This window comes from Vespa crabro, chromosome 2 (genome assembly GCF_910589235.1).
Source record: "Vespa crabro chromosome 2, iyVesCrab1.2, whole genome shotgun sequence".
Classification (NCBI taxonomy): Eukaryota; Metazoa; Arthropoda; class Insecta; order Hymenoptera; family Vespidae; genus Vespa; species Vespa crabro.
Window position 1 is genome coordinate 21743701 of NC_060956.1, and position 19140 is coordinate 21762840.

Here is a 19140-nt window from a genome sequence, read left to right on the forward strand (position 1 = left end):
ATTAATATCATTGGCAAGAAATGTAATATTAAGAATTTTTCCTAACCTAAGAAGTAATGCGCACAACAATTTCAATGCTATGTTGCTGGGGAAAAAAAAAAAAACAAAAAAAAAAAGAAAAGAAAAGAAACTATTGTAAAGTTTTTTAGGAATTTATTAAATATTTATTACTTTTCTAAATTTTAACTCTAGTTATACCATTCCATATGAAATATTAACATATAAATAGTACGAATGTTAAAAATATCTTGTCTAAATGTTGAGGATTATTATTACATGATTCAAAATGGCAGTAATATTGTGATATAATATCAGTGCGCAAAAATATAATTTAATGAAATGTAAAATAAAATATCCGGATGACATATTAGATTATAGATAAGCGTTCCTGTATCTATTATAATTGTAAATTAAATGTAAATATGAAACAATAGGTTTAAAATTAAAATTATATACATATTATATAAAATATACGAAATTTCATTACAAGCAATTCTATTTTCATTTTGCTACGCAACAATATTATTTATTTTGTATATATATATATATATTTTTTTTTAACTACCATTATAATTAAAAAATAATCTTTAAAATTAATTTTTCAAAATTATAAATCAGTAAACAAGTTTCGTATTGTACCGGTAACTGAAAACTGGCGCTAGTGTTTCGTTTATATTAAATTTTATCGCCAGGGAGAGTGCGAATAATAAGTGTTGTTGATTGCAAATTACAAAATGAAAAAATCGACAAGAAGTAATTTAAAAATTCTCTCATTATCTTTTATGAATTAATCTTCTTTATGAATTTTGATGACTTAAGTTTAACACAACTTAGTCACAATTTGTAAAAAATTATGATTTCTCATCGATCACGTGCCATTTTTTGCAAGTACTTTAAAAAAAAACCATGTCCATCAGTTTTTATATTTTTTGTCACTACGTATATCATAACAATAAAGTAAAACTAATAATGATGAAAAAGTACAAGCATCTATTTAAATAAAACAAGAAAACACGGAATATATTTCTTCGCATATTTGAGGAATAAAATCACTTATATTTGAAATATTATATCTCACGATTAATTGTTATTGTTTGTACTAAGAATTTATCAATTGTCATAAATAGCAATTTGTTTAAACTGTTATGTAAAAAATTGAAAAATATGATAATTTGGATAAATTTTGTTTAAATTGATCTAATTAATTTTATACATTTATTAATGCTTCGTTTTATGGACTTATTACAAAAATTATTTCAAATAAAGTGTAAAAAATATGATTTATATCTTATTAGGATATAAAAGTTAATAACGTTTATGCAAATATAGTATAATAAAAAAAGCAGGTATAGGAACAGAAAGATACAAAACAAAAATGCACAAAAAATGTCTCTTTTACACAAGCATGAATATTTTTTTTTTTCATAGAAAATATATCTTTATATTGTATTAATTCGCACTATAAAATGCATTTATCCATTAAACTACATCTTCATATGATAAAATGAAAATGTCCATACTAAAATTTATTACATAGTCTTTGCACTTCTCTAAATTCTGTCAAAATTCATTAGAATGTTTTTTTACTCTTTTATACCGTATTAACAATATATATATATATACATATATTTACATACATACATATATATATATACTCTACCTTATCCTGAGAAATTCCAAATGTTAGTATTGATAGTTAGTATTGAAAGTATATATTTTTTTTTTAATTTTATACTGTAGTAAAACGATATGATAAAAATTTCTTGAGAAGACTAGATCAATATTAATTCAAATTCCTTAGAAAAAATAAAAAAGAAAAAAGAAAATAAAAAAAAAAAATAAAATAATTTGCTATATATGTTTGAACTTAAAAGCTTTTGCCAATATTAAACAAAGCAATAGAAGTACTTTACCATAATATACATATATTTCACAGGATTACTTTAAACATTACTACTTAACAAAAATATGAACTTCCTTTAAATATCACACTTTGAAAATGTAAGAATACATATTATTATACATTGACTTTTAAAACTGTACAAAAAATGAAACTAAAAATTCAATTATTAAAATGTATAAGGAAGCTCTACAATATGTTATAATGCCAATATACTCTATGTCGTAATTAAAATAAAAAAAAATTGAAATAAGCGACGAAATAAACGTGCATATTATTTTATCTTTACGTATTTATGCGACATATTAAGTACTTGGCCATTTTCACTCTTATTTTCTATATATTCTAAAACGAAAATATTTTATTATCAATATAGACATATATTTCTTAGTAGGAAAGATCTATACGTATGTTTTAGAACCGATCATTTCTTTTTTTTCTCTTTTTTTTTTTTTCTTCCTTTTTTTTCTTTTTCTACGATTCTCATATCGATATTTTAAATAGCTTATTTAGATGGTAAATTATCTTATCGTAAAACACCATAGATACTTTTAATCACTATTAAGGAACAATCGCGGCTCAACACACGTTAGGCAGGCAATAAGCCAAGATAAATAGAGATTTAAAGGATAATAACCAATGTTAAGTTCCAAATGCAGTAAATTAATGCGATTTGTCGAATTAAATCCGTATCGTTTCAAATTCGTAACTCCTTGTTTTATAAAAACCAAATATACCAATATATATATATATATATAAATATATATTCGATAAAGATTCACGTTCTTGCGATTAAATAGTTTTCAAGGATCTTGTCGCGGCACCACAACCCACCCATTATTACCAGAAACGGCAGGACTTATCGTTGGTATACAATTATTTACAGGATTGTTACTTGTCCTCTTGTTTTTCATTATCTCTAATTGCCGCTTTAAATTTCGATATAGCTTCACCAGAGATTCCTAAAAATTTTTATAGAATCTATATGATTTTTCTTTTCTTTTTTTTTTTTTTTATTTTTTTTTTATTTACAATTTTTTTTATACCATTACCTTTTCATCCTCTAACTTTCGTAACTCTTGCTGTTGCCGTAGATTATCTATGCTTAGATTTTTTAACATCTCATTCTTATGCTGTCCCAATAGAGCTATTTCCGTTTGTACTTTTAAATATTCCTGCGCTAATTGTTTATGCTCTTCGAAGATTTCACGGGAACGTTCGCACGTATGGTCCGGTGTAAGAGGTCTTAAATCCGCATCTAATAGACGGTACACATTATCCAAGTCCTCGCTGGTAGTGCTGGTACCTGCCACATTACAGTATTCCAAATAGCTAAGTATATATATACATGTGATACATAATCAATTTATTTCGATAAAATACACAATGATAAAAAAAGAAAAAGTTCGATTACGATAAATACGAAGTTTGGTGGATAATATTTCGGGGAATTTAGGAAATACATACATAGGAAATAAAATTTAAAAAAAAAAAAAAAAAAGAAAAAAAAGAAAAAAAGAAGAAGAAAAAAAAAAGAAAAAAAAAATATTCAAAATACTCGATAGAGCGATGTACGTAAGATCGTGGTTTACAAGAGAGAGAGAGAGAGAGAGAGAGAGAGAAAGAGAGAATTACATTCTCTTTATAATCATGGATTATTATATATTTTTGCTTCTTCCTTAAATTCTGTGTTTAAGAAATATATTAAAATTATATATATATATATATATATATATATATATATATATACTTCTTTTCGGTGTATCTTATATACTTTTATAATATTAATAATTGATACTCTCCAAAGAGGAACCTCAAGAAAATCTCGTTTTTATAATGGGATACTAACGCAGTAATACCCAGCAACGCTTCAAAGTGTCGGTTCCTACGATATTCGGATAATCGTCGCACATATTGTTCATCAGTTAATGATTATCGTTCCGACTTGTCCAACGAGTTTCTCCTTTTCCTTTTACATTCGAACGAGATAATCTCTGATATAATTCAATCCAATTAAGATCTTTCCAAGGAATAGATCATCGAAAAAAAAAAGCACGTCACAAAGATCATGTTCGAGGTAGAACGTCGTATCGTTGAACGATGCTTCGTTCGAGCAATGTACATCGCACAAAAAAGGGATTTCGTGAAAAATTTCAATTCAAGTGTCCGCCGTGTATCCTTTAATATAATAATAATAATAATAAAAAAAAAAAAAAAAAAAAAAAAAAATCGTTCTTCTTAACGACTCGTTTGAAAAAAAAAACAAAAAGAGAGAGAGAGAGAGAGAGAGAGAGAAAGAACGAAGAAAGAAGAAAAGAAAAAGAAAGAAAGGAAGAAAGAAAGAGAAGAAGAAAAAAAAAGAGAAAGGGGGGAGAAACAAGAAAGAAAAGAAAAGAAAAGAAAAAAAAAGAAAAATAGGACGTTAATATCGTGATAAAAGGAATTTAATTTTGTGGATTATATTCTTGATAACAACAACGATGTGGCTCGTGTTTCGCGCTGGATAATTCGTGGACGTTAAGGTGCTCCTCCGCAGGGAGTCGGCTCTCTACTAAACAAACGAAGTTCTATATCGGGGATGCTGACTCAACCACACCTGCTTCTAAATACTCCCCTACCATACTTCTCCCTGAGAAGGGGAACACCACACCACACATCGCTACATATACGCGAGAGCCAAGAACAAAACGTGTTCACCGCCTTGATTCATCCTCGAGAATCTTAGAACCGCTCTCTCTCTCTCTCTCTCTCTCTCTCTCTCTCTCTCTCTCTCTCTCTCTCTCTCTCTCTCTCTCTCTCTGTCTCTCTCTCTTTTTCTCTCTTCGTCTTGTCATCGTTCTCTTCGTTGTCGTCTTTGCCTTAGCCGTCGTCACAACGTGCCAGTCAAGTGCGAGTCCGCGCAACCTACCGATTAGCCCGTTGGTTTAAATTTAGTGTACACCGCATCACTCTCTTTTTCTTTCTCTTTTTCTCTCTCTCTCTCTTTCTCTCTCAAGTCTTTGTGGGCCCTTTGCCAGGGTACACCCATATATATTCTATTAATTTTCTAGATTCCGAGTATACGATCACTATATGATATCTTGTATTTTTCAACGGCATCATTCTCTATTTCTTTTTGTTTTTCTTTCTTATTTTTTTGTTCTTCTTTCCTTTCTTTTTTTTTTTTTTTATCACATCTCATCTCGTAAAATTATCGGAAATTTTCTTCTTCTTCATAATTTTGACTTTTTTTTTCTTTTGTTTTCTTTTTCCCCCTTTGTAATTAAAGTAAAATCCTCGGAAAGATTCTACTTCGATCTCGAAATTGTTCGATCCAGATATTTAACAGAAGATAATAGTAACTCAATGTGTGTATCTGAATAAAATCATTATTATTCATGGTCACTTTTAAACGTTGTTTGAATTCAAGATATTCTCTTTTACGTATTCACCACATCACACTGTGATTGCATTTTGTGAATGTTCTTCATTGCAAATGCTCAAATGCTCGAAAATATCCTCGATCATTTCTGCTACCAGGTTTTATCGATGGATTGATGCAGATTTTATGATACCGGAAATGAATCGAAAGGAAATTTTACGATTGACGTCTAACAAAAATAAACACAAAATCCATCTTAAATGATATTCGTATCGATCGTAAATCCTCGTATCACACACGGACATGGGTAATTATATTATCGATTCATTATTATATCTATTTTTAAGGAAATTAAAGAAGGAATTGAAATTTGTTAAGTACTTATTGGTAAAGGATTAATGAATATATAGTTATCGTTAAATCTTTTAATTGAACATGGCTAGAATACTTACCACGAATTGTTTTCTTTGTCTTTTGTACCATTTTATCTAAACCAGCCATATTACGAATCTCCCATGACGAATCTGAAAAATTACTAAGTTCCCATGCATCCTAAAATATAACAAAATGACTATTAATATATATTCGTTATGAGAATTACTTTTTCTTTGTCCTTTTCTTTTTTTTTTTTTTTTTTTTTTTTTTAAGCATCAGGGTACCAACCGTATCACAGTTAACGTGTAACGGGGTCATACTGGATTCACTTTGTGGTAAAATAAATTGTCTATCGCCTCGTTGTATTATTGGTGTCGTGTATAGAGCGTCTTTCACGTTACGATTTGTATTATCGATGGATGATATACTTTGGGATATTATAGGATTACATTGCGGTATTGATCTCTTTATTTGCGATGAGGAATGCGTTAATGCATTGTTAGGGGACTGTTGAGAAGTTACTGGATACGAATTAAGTTCATCATCCGTTCCATCATCCGTTTGTTTGACAGATGATGTAACATTTGGACATATTGTTCCATTCATAACTGATCCATTTATCCGAGTATCTAAGGTCGTTACCATATCTAAAATATCATCTTTCGTATCTTCATTACCATCGATATCATCTGCTTCGCTACCTGCTCAATTATATATATATATATATTTATATAATTCTAATGTTACAAAATTGTTAATGATACAATGTGAATACAATTATTTAATAATATAACATACCCAAGGAATATTCAACAGGGTCTAAATTATTGTTGAAAAATTCAAATAGAATCGTCATAATTCTCACCACTTCATCCATCGAAGGTCTGTCTTCTGGACATTTCTGCCAACATCTGACATTAACACGTTTCAAAGATTATGATAGCGCAGAAATGTAATACAAACATTTTCAAACATTATATGATACTTTGCTATAATTATCTCACCTGGTCATTAATTCTTCAATGGGTCTTGGACAACCTTCTATCAATGGTGGTCTTTGCCCTATGTGCACAGCCCACATTATTCTATACGCTGATGCACCAATTTCATCGAAAGGTTTTTTACGTGAAAGAACTTCCCATAAAATGACGCCCCAACTAAATACATCACATTTTTCGGTATATCTTGAACCTTCAAATACTTCCGGTGCCATCCATGCTGCTGAACCTTTATTGTTAGTCATATAAGTATTCAAATCACAGGCTGTACCAAAATCACAAATTTTAAGCGTTTGCCCACCCATGACTAGCAATAGATTTGGTGGCTTTAAATCCCTATTAATTACAAATATACATTAGTTTCTTCTATATTAACTTAATCAAAAGGATTTCATCTAATTTACCTATGAATTAATGGTTTAGGCTTCATATTATGAAGATATGCTACACCACGTGCACATTGAAGAGCCCAGCTCATTGCATGACTAGCAGTATAGCGCGGTTGTGGATTACAATGAAGAACTATAATGTATATACAAAGAGATATAATTTTTACATATACATAAAAAGAAAAAAAAAAAGAAAAGAAAAAAGAAATAATTATAATATAGAGTACCATTGTATAATGATCCACCTTCTGCATATTCCATTACCAAACATACTGGATTTTTAGTACACGCACCATATAATTTGACAATATTAGGATGAAAGACTCTTGACAATTGCCTTACTTCTACCGTGAAAGCTTTTCTTTCACCCTCTGAATTTATATGTTTTACAGCAACATATTGACCTCGCCACTTTCCTTTCCATACAACTCCAAAGGATCCCTTACCAACTACCTGTCGTTAAAACCATAAAACGAATCAAACTAGCATTATAATATAATAATAAATTTCACTTTCACAGTTTTATACATATATGTAAATATGTATAAAATTATATAAATTTATTATATATATATATATATATATATAATAAATTATTTATTCGTGCATAGCAATATACTTAACGAAAAGTGCACGGTTCAAAAAATTAACATTTGAGGTTATTTTTGATTATAAATATATTCTACTTCGTAGAAACGATATATTACAAATAAAGCAAAATTTTTATTAACTAATATTCCAAAATGTTACAAATCTCCCGATGAACTCGTCAACAGGAAATCTATAAAAAACATAAACGAACGCAATATGATTGAATAGAAAACTACCTGCTCTCTTTCAATTTCAGTGTAATCAATTTCTTCAATGAACTGTTGCTGATGGCCGGTTATTTCTCTGTTCGCCATCGCACACAGTCCACATTACATTGTTATGATGGCACATTTAACCGATCAAGAAAACTAATGCACAAATGTTTACTTAAACTGGCCTCAGACTGCCTTGCCATTTGCCATTTTCAATATCAGACCTTGTACCATGGAATACTAGACAAAATGAACAGAAACTAAAATATATGCACCACGATTGTGGCGCTATCGAGTAGTCAAAATGATAACTATTTATGAATATGAGTTCAAAAATGAATTATTATTAAATAAAAATATTCCATAAATCCTATCAGTTATATATCTATATTGAATGATTTAAAAATCATATAATTCTACTAATACGATACTAATTATTGATTTCTATTCATTAATTTATCGATTCTTAATAAATTTACTTCATAAGGAATATCTACACCTACACATACATTGCGTTATTATATATACACTATACAGATCCATGCAGAAATGTATACGACGAACATAACCTCTATATTAATTATTTATGTTAAACGTTGATCAAAAATTTCTTTGACTCACGGTCAATTATAATTTGTTATTATTATTTTTCTTTTAATTTGAAAACGTGTGAAATTGAAATTATACTGTAAAAATATATTTTGAGGTATTTCTTTGTAATTTAAAACTATAAATTTGTGTTTATTATTAAAAAAATAATATTGTTTTGTGTATATAAAATTCATTAACATTATAGGTATATAAATATTGGATTTAATATAACAAAAAAGTGTGATGCTTGTTCTTCGTGGAATTCAAAATACAAATTCCTTTATTTTACTGGGTGGCCTTCTTCTATGTCTTGTGTTAACAATTCAAATCAAACAAATTTATATCAATAATCAAAAATATAATCGTTATTTAGGATACGAACAATATGTATGATTTTTCCATTTACTTTTCCTTAAAATTTTTAATAATTATAATCATTCGACTTTTACCTGACGGCAATTTATATTTTTACTAGATCAATGAAATATCCAAAGAATTGAAGATGGTTGAAAAGACTGCCAATAAATCGTCGATATATGTACATCATTTAAATGAGATACTTTTTAAACATCGTGAAAAAGATATGAAAAATGCTTCACTGTCACGAATAGCAAAATTAATACGAGGAGAAACAAGCTGAAATAAATCAAAGAGATGTAACAAGATATTTTTTAAATATTTTTGTATATTTGTAAATATGTATATAGATTAAATATAAAATGTAGAAATAAACTTTTACCACCAGATTATATTATTTAGGACGTAACAAAATTAATGAGTAAAAAAAAAAGATCATATCTTCTAATCTATATTATATAAGGGCATACACTGTGGATTATTTATATGATCACCAGTATTTTGTAAGACTCCATGTGGAACACATAACCATGGATCATTAGTAACATTTTGCCAATTGAACAATTGTTTTTGTAAATCAGTCACTATGCCCTAAAAAAATATTTTCTGAATTAAAACTTTTTTTTAATAATATAAATAAATATTTGAATTTATTTTACCTTCATCGATGGCTTCGAAAATATATTGTTCCTTTCTTCAGGATCATATTTTAAATTATACAATTCCCATTCTGGTCTTTGATAATATGACTTTAATGTTTTATACCATGGAAGAGGTTGTTTGTTATATGTTCTGTTTAAAAGATCCTTATATAAAAAGAAAAAAAAGAAAATAGTAAATTACATTAATTAAATAATGAAAATTATATTTTCAATAGTCTGTAACAAATCTATAACTTATTTAAAGAGATTACCTCAAAAGTTGGAGATACATATAAATCTTGATCGATTGGAAAGGGCATTTTATAATTTAAATTATGTATCAATTTATAGCGTTTAGTTCTAATCACACGCATAGGATAATACATAGTAACTTCATGATGAGTTTGACTAGCAAAAATTGATCTCTCCTCCTGTGACTCTGTAGATTCATAAATATATTTATAATAAAACTTAAACGTTATGTAATATATTATTTACCTTTAACAAGGAGTGGAAGAAGAGATCTGCCTGTAAGGTTTGGTAGAAAAACTTCATTTTTATTCAATGCTTCATTTGTATAAGATATATTATACCAGTCTAACAAAGTAGGTACTACATCCAGTAGAGATGTCATAGCATATGTTACTTGATTTCTTCGTTCTTTATGGATTGGTGATGAAATCATCATAGGTTCTGCCATACCTTATTATCAATTAAAAAATTAATTTTATTAATTTTATTAATTTTTTAATTGACATGTTATCTGCATTTATATCATGTTATTTACTGAACATACCAGAATCATATAGATTAGTACGACCATTAGGAAATGGAATCCCATTATCAGATGTATAAAGTATTAAAGTATTATCTTTAAAACCTGCATCTTTAAGCTCATTTAAAACCAAGCCTACGCCTATAAAAATATTAGAAAAAAAAATACTGCTATAAGAGATTTTATAAAGAAAAATAAATTCTACATTACACTTAAATTTATCTAATTAATTTATATATATTTTCATAATAAAAATTTCTCGTTCATTACCTTGATCTAAACGAGAAATTGTTGTGTATTGTGCAGCAATATCTCTCCTAGCAGCTTCAGTATCTTGTACAAAATATGGTACTTTTACCTGATCCCACTGATAATATATTGGATGCCAATCAGGAATTGTACCCATTCCAATATCTCCATTACCAAACTTTTCACAGAAATTGCCATATTGTGGATGTGTATGACCACATCGATGTGGATCATGAAAAGCAATATATAAGAAAAATGGTCTGTAAAGTATTGGTTTATTATTTAGTACCATAATACTCTCTTTATAGTAATTCATTTCAAATGAAAACATACTGCGTTTTATTCTGTGAAAGAAACTCTCTAACTAAAAGTTTAATTTTTGTAATATTACGTCCTACTTGTAATATATCATTATTCTCTTCTGTATATGAGAAATCAAATGGATATACATTTCCTGGACCTACATGTTTTTTACCAATTATACCTAAAGAAAAAATTATTTAGAAATTGTATTAGAATATTCTAATTTTTTTTTTACTTTTGTCATTTATATACCTGTTCTAATATTATTTTTTTGTAATATTTTTGGCAAACTTTCAATATTATTAAATGAATTAAAATGATGAACCCCATGGTGCAGTCCATACATTCCATTTTCATGACTTGGTAAACCAGTTAATAATGCAGCACGACTAAAAAAGATATAATATTTCATTGAATGAAAAAGAGATATATTTTTTTATAATATATAATAAAAATGTTACCTAGGAGAACAGCTGCTAACTGAAGTATATGCATTATTAAATAGCAAACTTTCTTTTGCTAAGGAATCTAAATTGGGTGATTGACAAATTTTATTTAAGTACGATCTCATTTCAAACCCAGCATCATCAGCTGAAAAGAAAAAAAAAAAAAAGAAAAAAACGTAAAAATACATGTATTAAAAAAAATATATATATATATATTTATTTTATATTCATTTCAAATTAGATTAATTTTTAAATAAAATAATAAAACAACTAAATAATATAGAATAATCAATATCTCAGATTTTATTATAAAAGCATATGGTGAAAATGCTCATGTATAATAACAGAAGTATGCGTATTATTTTATAATATTTAAAGAAATAAAATATATTCATATATATATATATATATAGATATACATAAATAAAAAAATAGTTCTTATGCACAACAAGATATTCTTTTGAAAAGTTGTTGAAAAATTCGATTGTTTTAATTTGAAATTAAGTTTACATAGAAAATAAAGGAAAAAAGAAAAATAAAAGTGTAAATAACTGTAATTAGAAGAATATATTTGTTTACCCAAAAGTAGAAGCACATTTTTCTGTTCTGCCGTAGGATTAGCATCTGCATGATAATATTTTAATATATTAATAAATAAAATCGAAAATAATGTATCAATGAAAATTCTGCCTGACATCTTTCAGAAAGAACTTTCAGAAACTGGAGTCAGTCGACCATGTTATTTAAAAATACCAATCAGAAACTTCGCAATAATACAGGTATTTTCTGATTGGCTATTACGATATGACGCAGTAGATATAAAAATGGTTACTAGGCGCGCGCAAAAAATATCTCATATTCATTTGGATATTATCTACTATCGTCTGCTATGGTTATCTGCTAATACTTGTTGGAATCACATTACATGATTTGACAAAATTGCTTGCGTACAATTGTCGGTGATTATCAAATCGTGATATTAAAGTGTGACGAAAGCAATATATCGTACCGTATTAAAGGGAAAGAAATATATTTTAAAATATTTTATAATATCAATCATGGCAAAGCGGATTGTAATATTCGGAGCTACGGGAAATACCGGTCTTTGTGTTTTAAATCATGCTGTGGAAAAGGGTAATTTGTATAATTAAAAATATCATTGATTTATTAAAGAGGTTATTGTTATATTGCTAAGTGAAATTTCGAATACATTTCTACATGTATCATGCATGATAAAGCATAATTTCATTGTTTTTCGATATTCTTGCGTAACGTAAATTTAAATTGTTGAATTAATTTATATCATAATATGTTCCCGTTCGATCAATTTATTCAATAATCAAATAAGAATTTTTATGAATTCGCTAGATTTAAGATTTATTTGAATAATAAATATATATCCATAATATAAATAATATTACAAAAAAAAATCTTTCAACTATTATTATAATTATTTATACTATTTACAATGTAAATATATATTTGATTATAATCCATTGATTCTATGTTTTTATTATTTTAAAGAATGAAAATTTACAAGAATATATTTACCTGTTATAATAATATCCTTAGCAACAAGTTAAAATCAATAGTTCAATTATTATTATTATTATTATTACATTTGTATGTGTAAAAAGTCAAAATTGTTAATATGAATTTTAATTATTGTGACAGTCAATATTTATTAATTTTAATTGAATCAAAATAAATATATAATATTTGCCCTTATGGCATGGTAAGATTAATTTTTTATTTATATCATTTGCCCTCTTAATATTTATAGTTTGTTTTTGTGTCATTTATCCATCTAAACATATTATTCATTTCAACTTTATTGTTGTCATTATTGTCATGTTATATTAACATACTATGGAATATTAAAGATCATATTTTTACAACCACTTGTTAATAATTCTTTACTTTATATAATAAATTTGATTATGGCAATTTAATACATGGTAGTAGAGAAATGAATTATCTTAGGTATGGATGTAAGAGTTTTTGTGAGAGATAATACCAAGATACCAGAAAACATTAGAAACAAAGTGGATGTAATTGTTGGAGATGTTACCAACGATAAAGATGTTTCGAAAGCTGTAGCTGGTAGAGATGCTGTTGTTGTTGCACTTGGCACTAGAAACGATCTTAGTAAGAATCATATTATTATTATTAAATTTATAGTAAATATATGATTTACTTATTCATATAAATATAAAAATCCTTTAAATATAATATAAATATTATTTTTAATTACCATAAGAACCAACTACTGTACTATCGGAAGGTATGAAAAATATAATAGAGGCTATGAGGAGGCACAATATTGAATTGGTTTCTGTATGTTTATCAGGTAAAAATATCATTTCAAGGTTATCACAAACATGCGGAAATACTACTTATAAAATTTAAAAGAAAAAATATATTTTTTTTTTTTCCTTTTTTTTTTTATAGCATTTTTATTCTATAAGCCTGATGCCGTACCAGCTATATTCAAAGATCTGAATGCTGATCATCAGCGTATGTTTGATCTTCTGAAAGAAAGTGGATTAAAATGGATTGCCATATTACCACCACATATTTCTAGTATAGAAACATTTTTTTATCCATTTGTTTTATCTTTTAAAATTCAATCAAACCAATTATTATTATATAATTATTGCAATTATTTTGCAGGTACAGAAAATTTAGAATATATTATAAAACACGATGAATCCCCAGGTCGTGCCATTTCAAAATACGCCTTGGGTGCATTTCTTATTGATTGTCTTGAACAATCTAATCATTATCAAAAAGTATGTGGTATTGCAACTGGCTCATAATCATGAATTATGGTCTCATAAAAAATTATATGAACATTATTAGTATTGTAATCTATTTGTACATTACTCACACAAGTTAGTCTTTTAAAGAAATAATGAGATGCACAATAAAATCAATTGATAAAATTATTATAAGATTAAAATAAATATATATTATGTTGTAAAATATAATTATGCTAAGCAAATTATCAGAATAAAATTTCAATCTACCATAATGCCTATTTGAAGGTCATAAAAGTAATAGTTAATATATATATACAAAGCAGAAAAAATTATTTATGTACAATTTTTCTGTTAGCTTCTAAATATTTAAATGTAAAAATTGATGCACTAATATCCTATACATATTGATTCAAATAAAAGTGAATTCAAAAGTGTGATCAAAATCAATAAAATACACATGCAGGAAATATATGTAACATTTGATACTTGAAAACATACAATCAATCAATCATCTCATATATTATTCATAATTCACTCAGGAATAAGATCAAGGATTATCATTGTGATTGGCTATCTTCGTAAAAATAATAAATTCAAATGCAAAAAGGTATTTTGAAAAAATCTGTAAAATGTAATTATCATAATTTTTTAACCATGTGTGTTTTTTGAGATAGCATTCTTATATCAAAATATTCAAATACTAATTGTGGCATTGGAGGGGGTGGGGGACCAGAAAAAAGTGTATTTTTTTCTTTATGTTTTGCTTCGACTATGGTAGTAGGAGGTAGAAATTTTCTAAATCCACACGTTTCGATGGGGTCACAAATCGTATATCCATTTTTAATATAAAATAGTTCTTGACCTTTTGTTATCAAGTATACTGTTTTGAAACCTTTCCTTGCCACGTATTCTTCCGTCCCACGTAACAATCTAGATCCCAATCCTTGAGCTCTGGACTTGTAATCGACTACAACTAAAATAAAAATATAAATTATAAATGTCTGCGTTAATATTTTTATATTCTTATAAAAGTAATCATTTTCAAAACTTTACCTGATTCAATGTAACAGCTATGACGTACTTTAGGTATCAAAGATACTTTACAATGGCCAAGAACTCGACTTTCTCTATCTAATAAAACCAAACATGTAGGAAACTCGTCGCAAGATACCTTCAAAGACTTTAGTCTACAATAAAAAAAAAAAAAAAAAAAAAAAAAAGAGAGAGAGAGAGAAAATACTAATAAGGATGAAATGATGAATGTTGCTTTACATAATATTTAAGTAAAATTAATTCGAGTCTAATGTTAAAAGATATTAAAATAACATACCGAGCTGTTTCACTTCTTGGCCATTCTGTATTGAGCAATTTACAACATTCTTTAACTAATTCTGGCCTATGGTGAAGTGGAATAACATCGTACCATATATCTGTATATACATCATTTGACATTTTCTATAACACGTAAATTATACTGTGATCATTTTACATATACATATATAAATAAAATCAACTATCTAATATGATACTAAATTGGAAAACAATTACATATGTAAATAACTATAACAGAAATTGTAAATGATATATATATTTATATGTAATACACATATACTTCAAAATAATTTATATATATATATATATATATATATATATATATAATATTCTTTTAAAAATATGAGAATTAAACAAACTTCATATAGATTTGACATTTATTTTGAGCAAATATATAAAATAATACGAGATAATAATTTATCCACGAATAAACACAAATATATTGATAAAATTTCAAAAGTATTAATTATGACTCGATTATTACGAAAATATTACAAGTGCTTATTTAATTATAGCTGCTTTATGACACGATATATTTTTGTCATATACCTCGAACATTTGGAAAAATTTCAATTTTCATGATAATTTTAATGGATATAGAAAAGTAGTGCAGGTAACTCTAATTTTAAAAATATTCTACGAATTACTCTTATAAATTCAATGCTAAAAATGACTCAGCGAGGAAAAGGATGAGGAAAATATAAAGAGGGTAGAAAAATAAAATGAAACAAAAAAGGAAAAAAGAAAAATCACGTTCACCAATGGAACGATCGCATCGTAGCAGGTGCCTTATCGTAAAATGTCCTTACCCCTTATTTCTTTTTTTATACGATGAGAACTTGACACACTATTCGAAAGGTCACTGTTCTCCACCTGCACCTCGTGCAGAAATAGCGATCAAACCAGTTTCATTCGGTACCAGGAGAATGATATTTCTGTTAAACGTGTATTCCCCACTGTTATGTAAAATTATTATCCACCACGCCTCACAAATACTTCTTTTTCATATTAATACGTTGATCGCCACGCGTCATCCATATTCGTGACGATCGATAATATGCAATCTCGAAAGAAAATATTTTCTAATGAGAAACGAACGAAATACACGCGTACACGCACAAAAGATGAAAAGAAGAAGAAAAAAAAGAAAAGATAATAAAATTACGAGACTGAGTCTCAAGAATTTATTAAAAATACAACTGTACGTTGAAAAACGTTGTTCCAACAACTGAGATACGCCTAGTTACGACGATTCTCATAGATTTATGCTCAACGATTAACGCGTTAAATCTCACCATTCTTTATTTAATAATGCATTTACATACATAATTTTCTTTTTCTTTTTTTTTTTTTTCTTTTTTCATCGACGATAGCACATTATCACCACACTCCTTCCTTTTTGAAGATATTCTCACGACGTTTATAATAAAACTAAAGAGAAAATCTTCCTTTCTACGAAATTCCACACGTTACCTCAGGACGCCATTATTAATAGAATAGATTTTCATCAATTTCATATCTACATTCTCTATCTTTCCTGATAAAGATTAAATATCGATAAATTTGATGTTAACAAATGCATCACGAGCACATCATATACAGATAGAAATATTTTATAGATTATTTTAATTCTTTTTCTCTTTTTCTTTTCTTTTCTTTCCTTTTTTTTCTATTGGACAATTTATCAAAATATGTATTATCAAATATGATAATTTTCAATGTGTGACATGTGACAATCGAGCACGTTATAATCGCACATGTCTTAGCCAAAGGCGGGATAATCTCCCGCCAAAACCAATCGACTGTCAGGTTGTCCCGTTGTATTTAATATATTTCTCCTTTTTTCTTTTTAATTCTATTTCTGTCCTATTTCACTCTCCAATCCGTATGTCGACCATCTACTATTATGTACAAACTTTAAGACCTCTTTTCGTATCACGACTGCCCCATTTTTCTTAATAGCCTTCATCCTAAATGTGGACTTGGCCTGCTTTCACATATATATATATATACATATACATACGTACATACATATATATATATATATACATGTAATTATTTAGTAGGCTTTCGCTTTTAAATGTATTATATACACGTACATATCCTATTAGGCACGTGTACGCCTAAATTCTATTCAAAGATTCAACGATGCGAATAATGCAAAAAAAAAAAGATTGATCCTTGCGTGTACGTGATGACATCACTTTTTATGATCTCACATCTCACATTTCTTTCTCTCTCTCTCTCTCTCTCTCTGCGTCATCTTTTCTTCTCTGTTTGTTTACGTCATTGAGCGAGACATTCTGTCCAATAAGAAGAATGAACAGTTCTTGATGATTTTCCGAACGTGTTCAACGTATTTATATTTTCGCGCGACTTCTAACAAAGAACAACGTACAGCCATTTTGTATTTTAAGACTGTTCATTAACTTTTCTAAGCGTATGCGACTTCAGCGACAGGTACGGAGAAAATACGAACTACAAGCGCAATAGGGATACACTATCTTCTCGATCAGCTTGCCTATCGCATCGATATATAACCATCGATATATAACCTTGTATAGGTTATAAATGTCTAACGTGTAAGCTAATAATCGAGTTAATGTGTAAAAGAAATTTTTATATGTATTAAAAATAGTATTACATATGACAAAAGCAAGAAACTATCATATACCAAATTTTATTTTTCTTTGAAGATAAATCAATCGACAAGTATTCGTTAATTGTACAAAGTTAAAAATATAGATAATAAAGAATAATAAAGAATTAAGAATTTTTCAATGCGTTTCTCTAAAAAATTATTTTAAAATTCTATTATATCCAATTTATTTATCCATTGATATGTGAATAGAAATGTAAAACATTAACAGTTTAATATTTCGTTAAAATTGAAAAGAAAAGATTTTGAGAAATGCACTGAAATATGTAGTCAAAATCTATCCTATTTAAGTGTATATAGGAATAATGTTTACTTTTTAATTGCTTTTGAATTTTACAAATCTTTAATTTAATGGCTCTAATAGCATTTGATTTTAAAGAGAAGAAAAGATATAAAGAAAATAAATGTCTGTCTGTGTGTGTGCGTGTGTGTGTTATTTACGAAAAATACAATTCCTGAATTTAATTTAATAAATTTAAAAAAGTAAAAGAAAATGAGAAATTCAATTAAAAATTGTTAGTATCATTGATATAATATGAAATAGTATACTCCGTGAACTTTACAAATAATTTAAATAATTCTAAAATAATCAAATGTATGATTTATTTAAACTTATACCTTTGGAAAGAGATTGCTTAGGTCTTTACTCGTTGACATTCAAAAGAAAACTGTTTTGATAACAATCAAAGCCAGTGAAGAGCGTTCGTTTTTATTTACATAAACAAACAACGATCGCGCGGTCGAATTATAATTCTATTTAAATATCAATTTAAATTCTATTTTATATTTATAGCGTGTTTCTGAGATATTATTAAAAAAAATTTAATAAAATCTCAAAAAATAAAACTCCATTGGCACTTATTTTTATCATAGAAATATCTTTTAAAAGTTCATTAAAATGTTTGAATAAGTTTTATAGCTTCTCTGTGTCGAGAAACATCGTTAAACGTGTTTCCTCCTTGCGTTTGGAATGGACCAGAAAATCTATGAATTGATTTACGCATATAAACGAAGAAGCAATTGTTTACATCACGGAAAGAAAACACATACCATTCAAAAAGCGTTTATATGAAAATTAATAGTGGGACTACGAGCTTCTTCTCTTTTGTCGCAAAGTTCAAGGGGCGCCACTATACGAAAACTTTTTTTTTTTTTTTTTTTCCATGAAAAATATGGAAAACAACGTTTACGCCAAACAG

The 19140-nt window shown here is 27.4% G+C and overlaps 2 protein-coding genes and 1 long non-coding RNA gene across 8 annotated transcripts; 1 reads left to right on the forward strand and 2 right to left on the reverse strand.

The window, feature by feature from the left end:
- Positions 1–1905: 1905 nt before the first annotated feature.
- LOC124422056 (mitogen-activated protein kinase kinase kinase 7-like) lies at positions 1906–8075 on the reverse strand. The gene is made up of 9 exons (XM_046957966.1): positions 7851–8075; positions 7251–7476; positions 7039–7156; positions 6641–6970; positions 6435–6547; positions 5925–6337; positions 5714–5813; positions 2953–3206; positions 1906–2862 (listed from the first exon to the last, which is right to left on the reverse strand). Exons 1-9 carry the CDS (start codon positions 7926–7928, stop codon positions 2704–2706), a joined length of 1791 nt encoding a protein of 596 aa, XP_046813922.1. The 5' UTR covers positions 7929–8075; the 3' UTR covers positions 1906–2703.
- A 173-nt stretch (positions 8076–8248) lies between these two features.
- On the forward strand, positions 8249–9149 carry LOC124422062. The gene is made up of 3 exons (XR_006941789.1): positions 8249–8532; positions 8623–8804; positions 8893–9149. It is a non-coding gene; the product is annotated as an uncharacterized LOC124422062 (long non-coding RNA).
- LOC124422054 (N-sulphoglucosamine sulphohydrolase) lies at positions 9148–18578 on the reverse strand. Of its 6 annotated transcripts, none has more exons than XM_046957963.1 (15): positions 18560–18578; positions 16092–16346; positions 15281–15405; positions 15004–15137; positions 14813–14923; positions 11768–11812; positions 11204–11333; positions 10995–11131; positions 10773–10923; positions 10461–10699; positions 10212–10331; positions 9914–10117; positions 9688–9854; positions 9434–9580; positions 9148–9365 (listed from the first exon to the last, which is right to left on the reverse strand). In XM_046957963.1, the coding sequence occupies exons 3-15, from the start codon at positions 15400–15402 to the stop codon at positions 9219–9221; spliced, it is 1854 nt and encodes a 617-aa protein (XP_046813919.1). In that variant the 5' UTR covers positions 15403–15405; positions 16092–16346; positions 18560–18578; the 3' UTR covers positions 9148–9218. The 6 variants fall into 6 exon arrangements, with proteins under 6 accessions (XP_046813919.1, XP_046813918.1, XP_046813917.1 ...); XM_046957962.1 differs by lacking the exon at positions 18560–18578 and adding an exon at positions 16608–17615; XM_046957961.1 differs by lacking the exon at positions 18560–18578 and adding an exon at positions 16578–17615.
- Between the last annotated feature and the right edge of the window lie 562 nt (positions 18579–19140).

Excerpts from the sequence above, each read along its gene's own strand:
- LOC124422056 (XM_046957966.1), bottom strand. The coding sequence starts at position 7,928 with ATGGCGAACAGAGAAATAACCGGCCATCAGCAACAGTTCATTGAAGAA. Across the intron at positions 7,157-7,250 it reads AGGTGGATCATTATACAATG|TTCTTCATTGTAATCCACAA; the intron begins GTACTCTATATT and ends TATACATTATAG. Across the intron at positions 2,863-2,952 it reads GAAAGTTAGAGGATGAAAAG|GAATCTCTGGTGAAGCTATA; the intron begins GTAATGGTATAA and ends AAAAATTTTTAG.
- LOC124422054 (XM_046957963.1), bottom strand. The coding sequence starts at position 15,402 with ATGTCAAATGATGTATATACAGATATATGGTACGATGTTATTCCACTT. Across the intron at positions 14,924-15,003 it reads TAGCTGTTACATTGAATCAG|TTGTAGTCGATTACAAGTCC; the intron begins GTAAAGTTTTGA and ends TTTTTATTTTAG. Across the intron at positions 10,700-10,772 it reads CTTTCACAGAATAAAACGCA|ACCATTTTTCTTATATATTG; the intron begins GTATGTTTTCAT and ends AATACTTTACAG.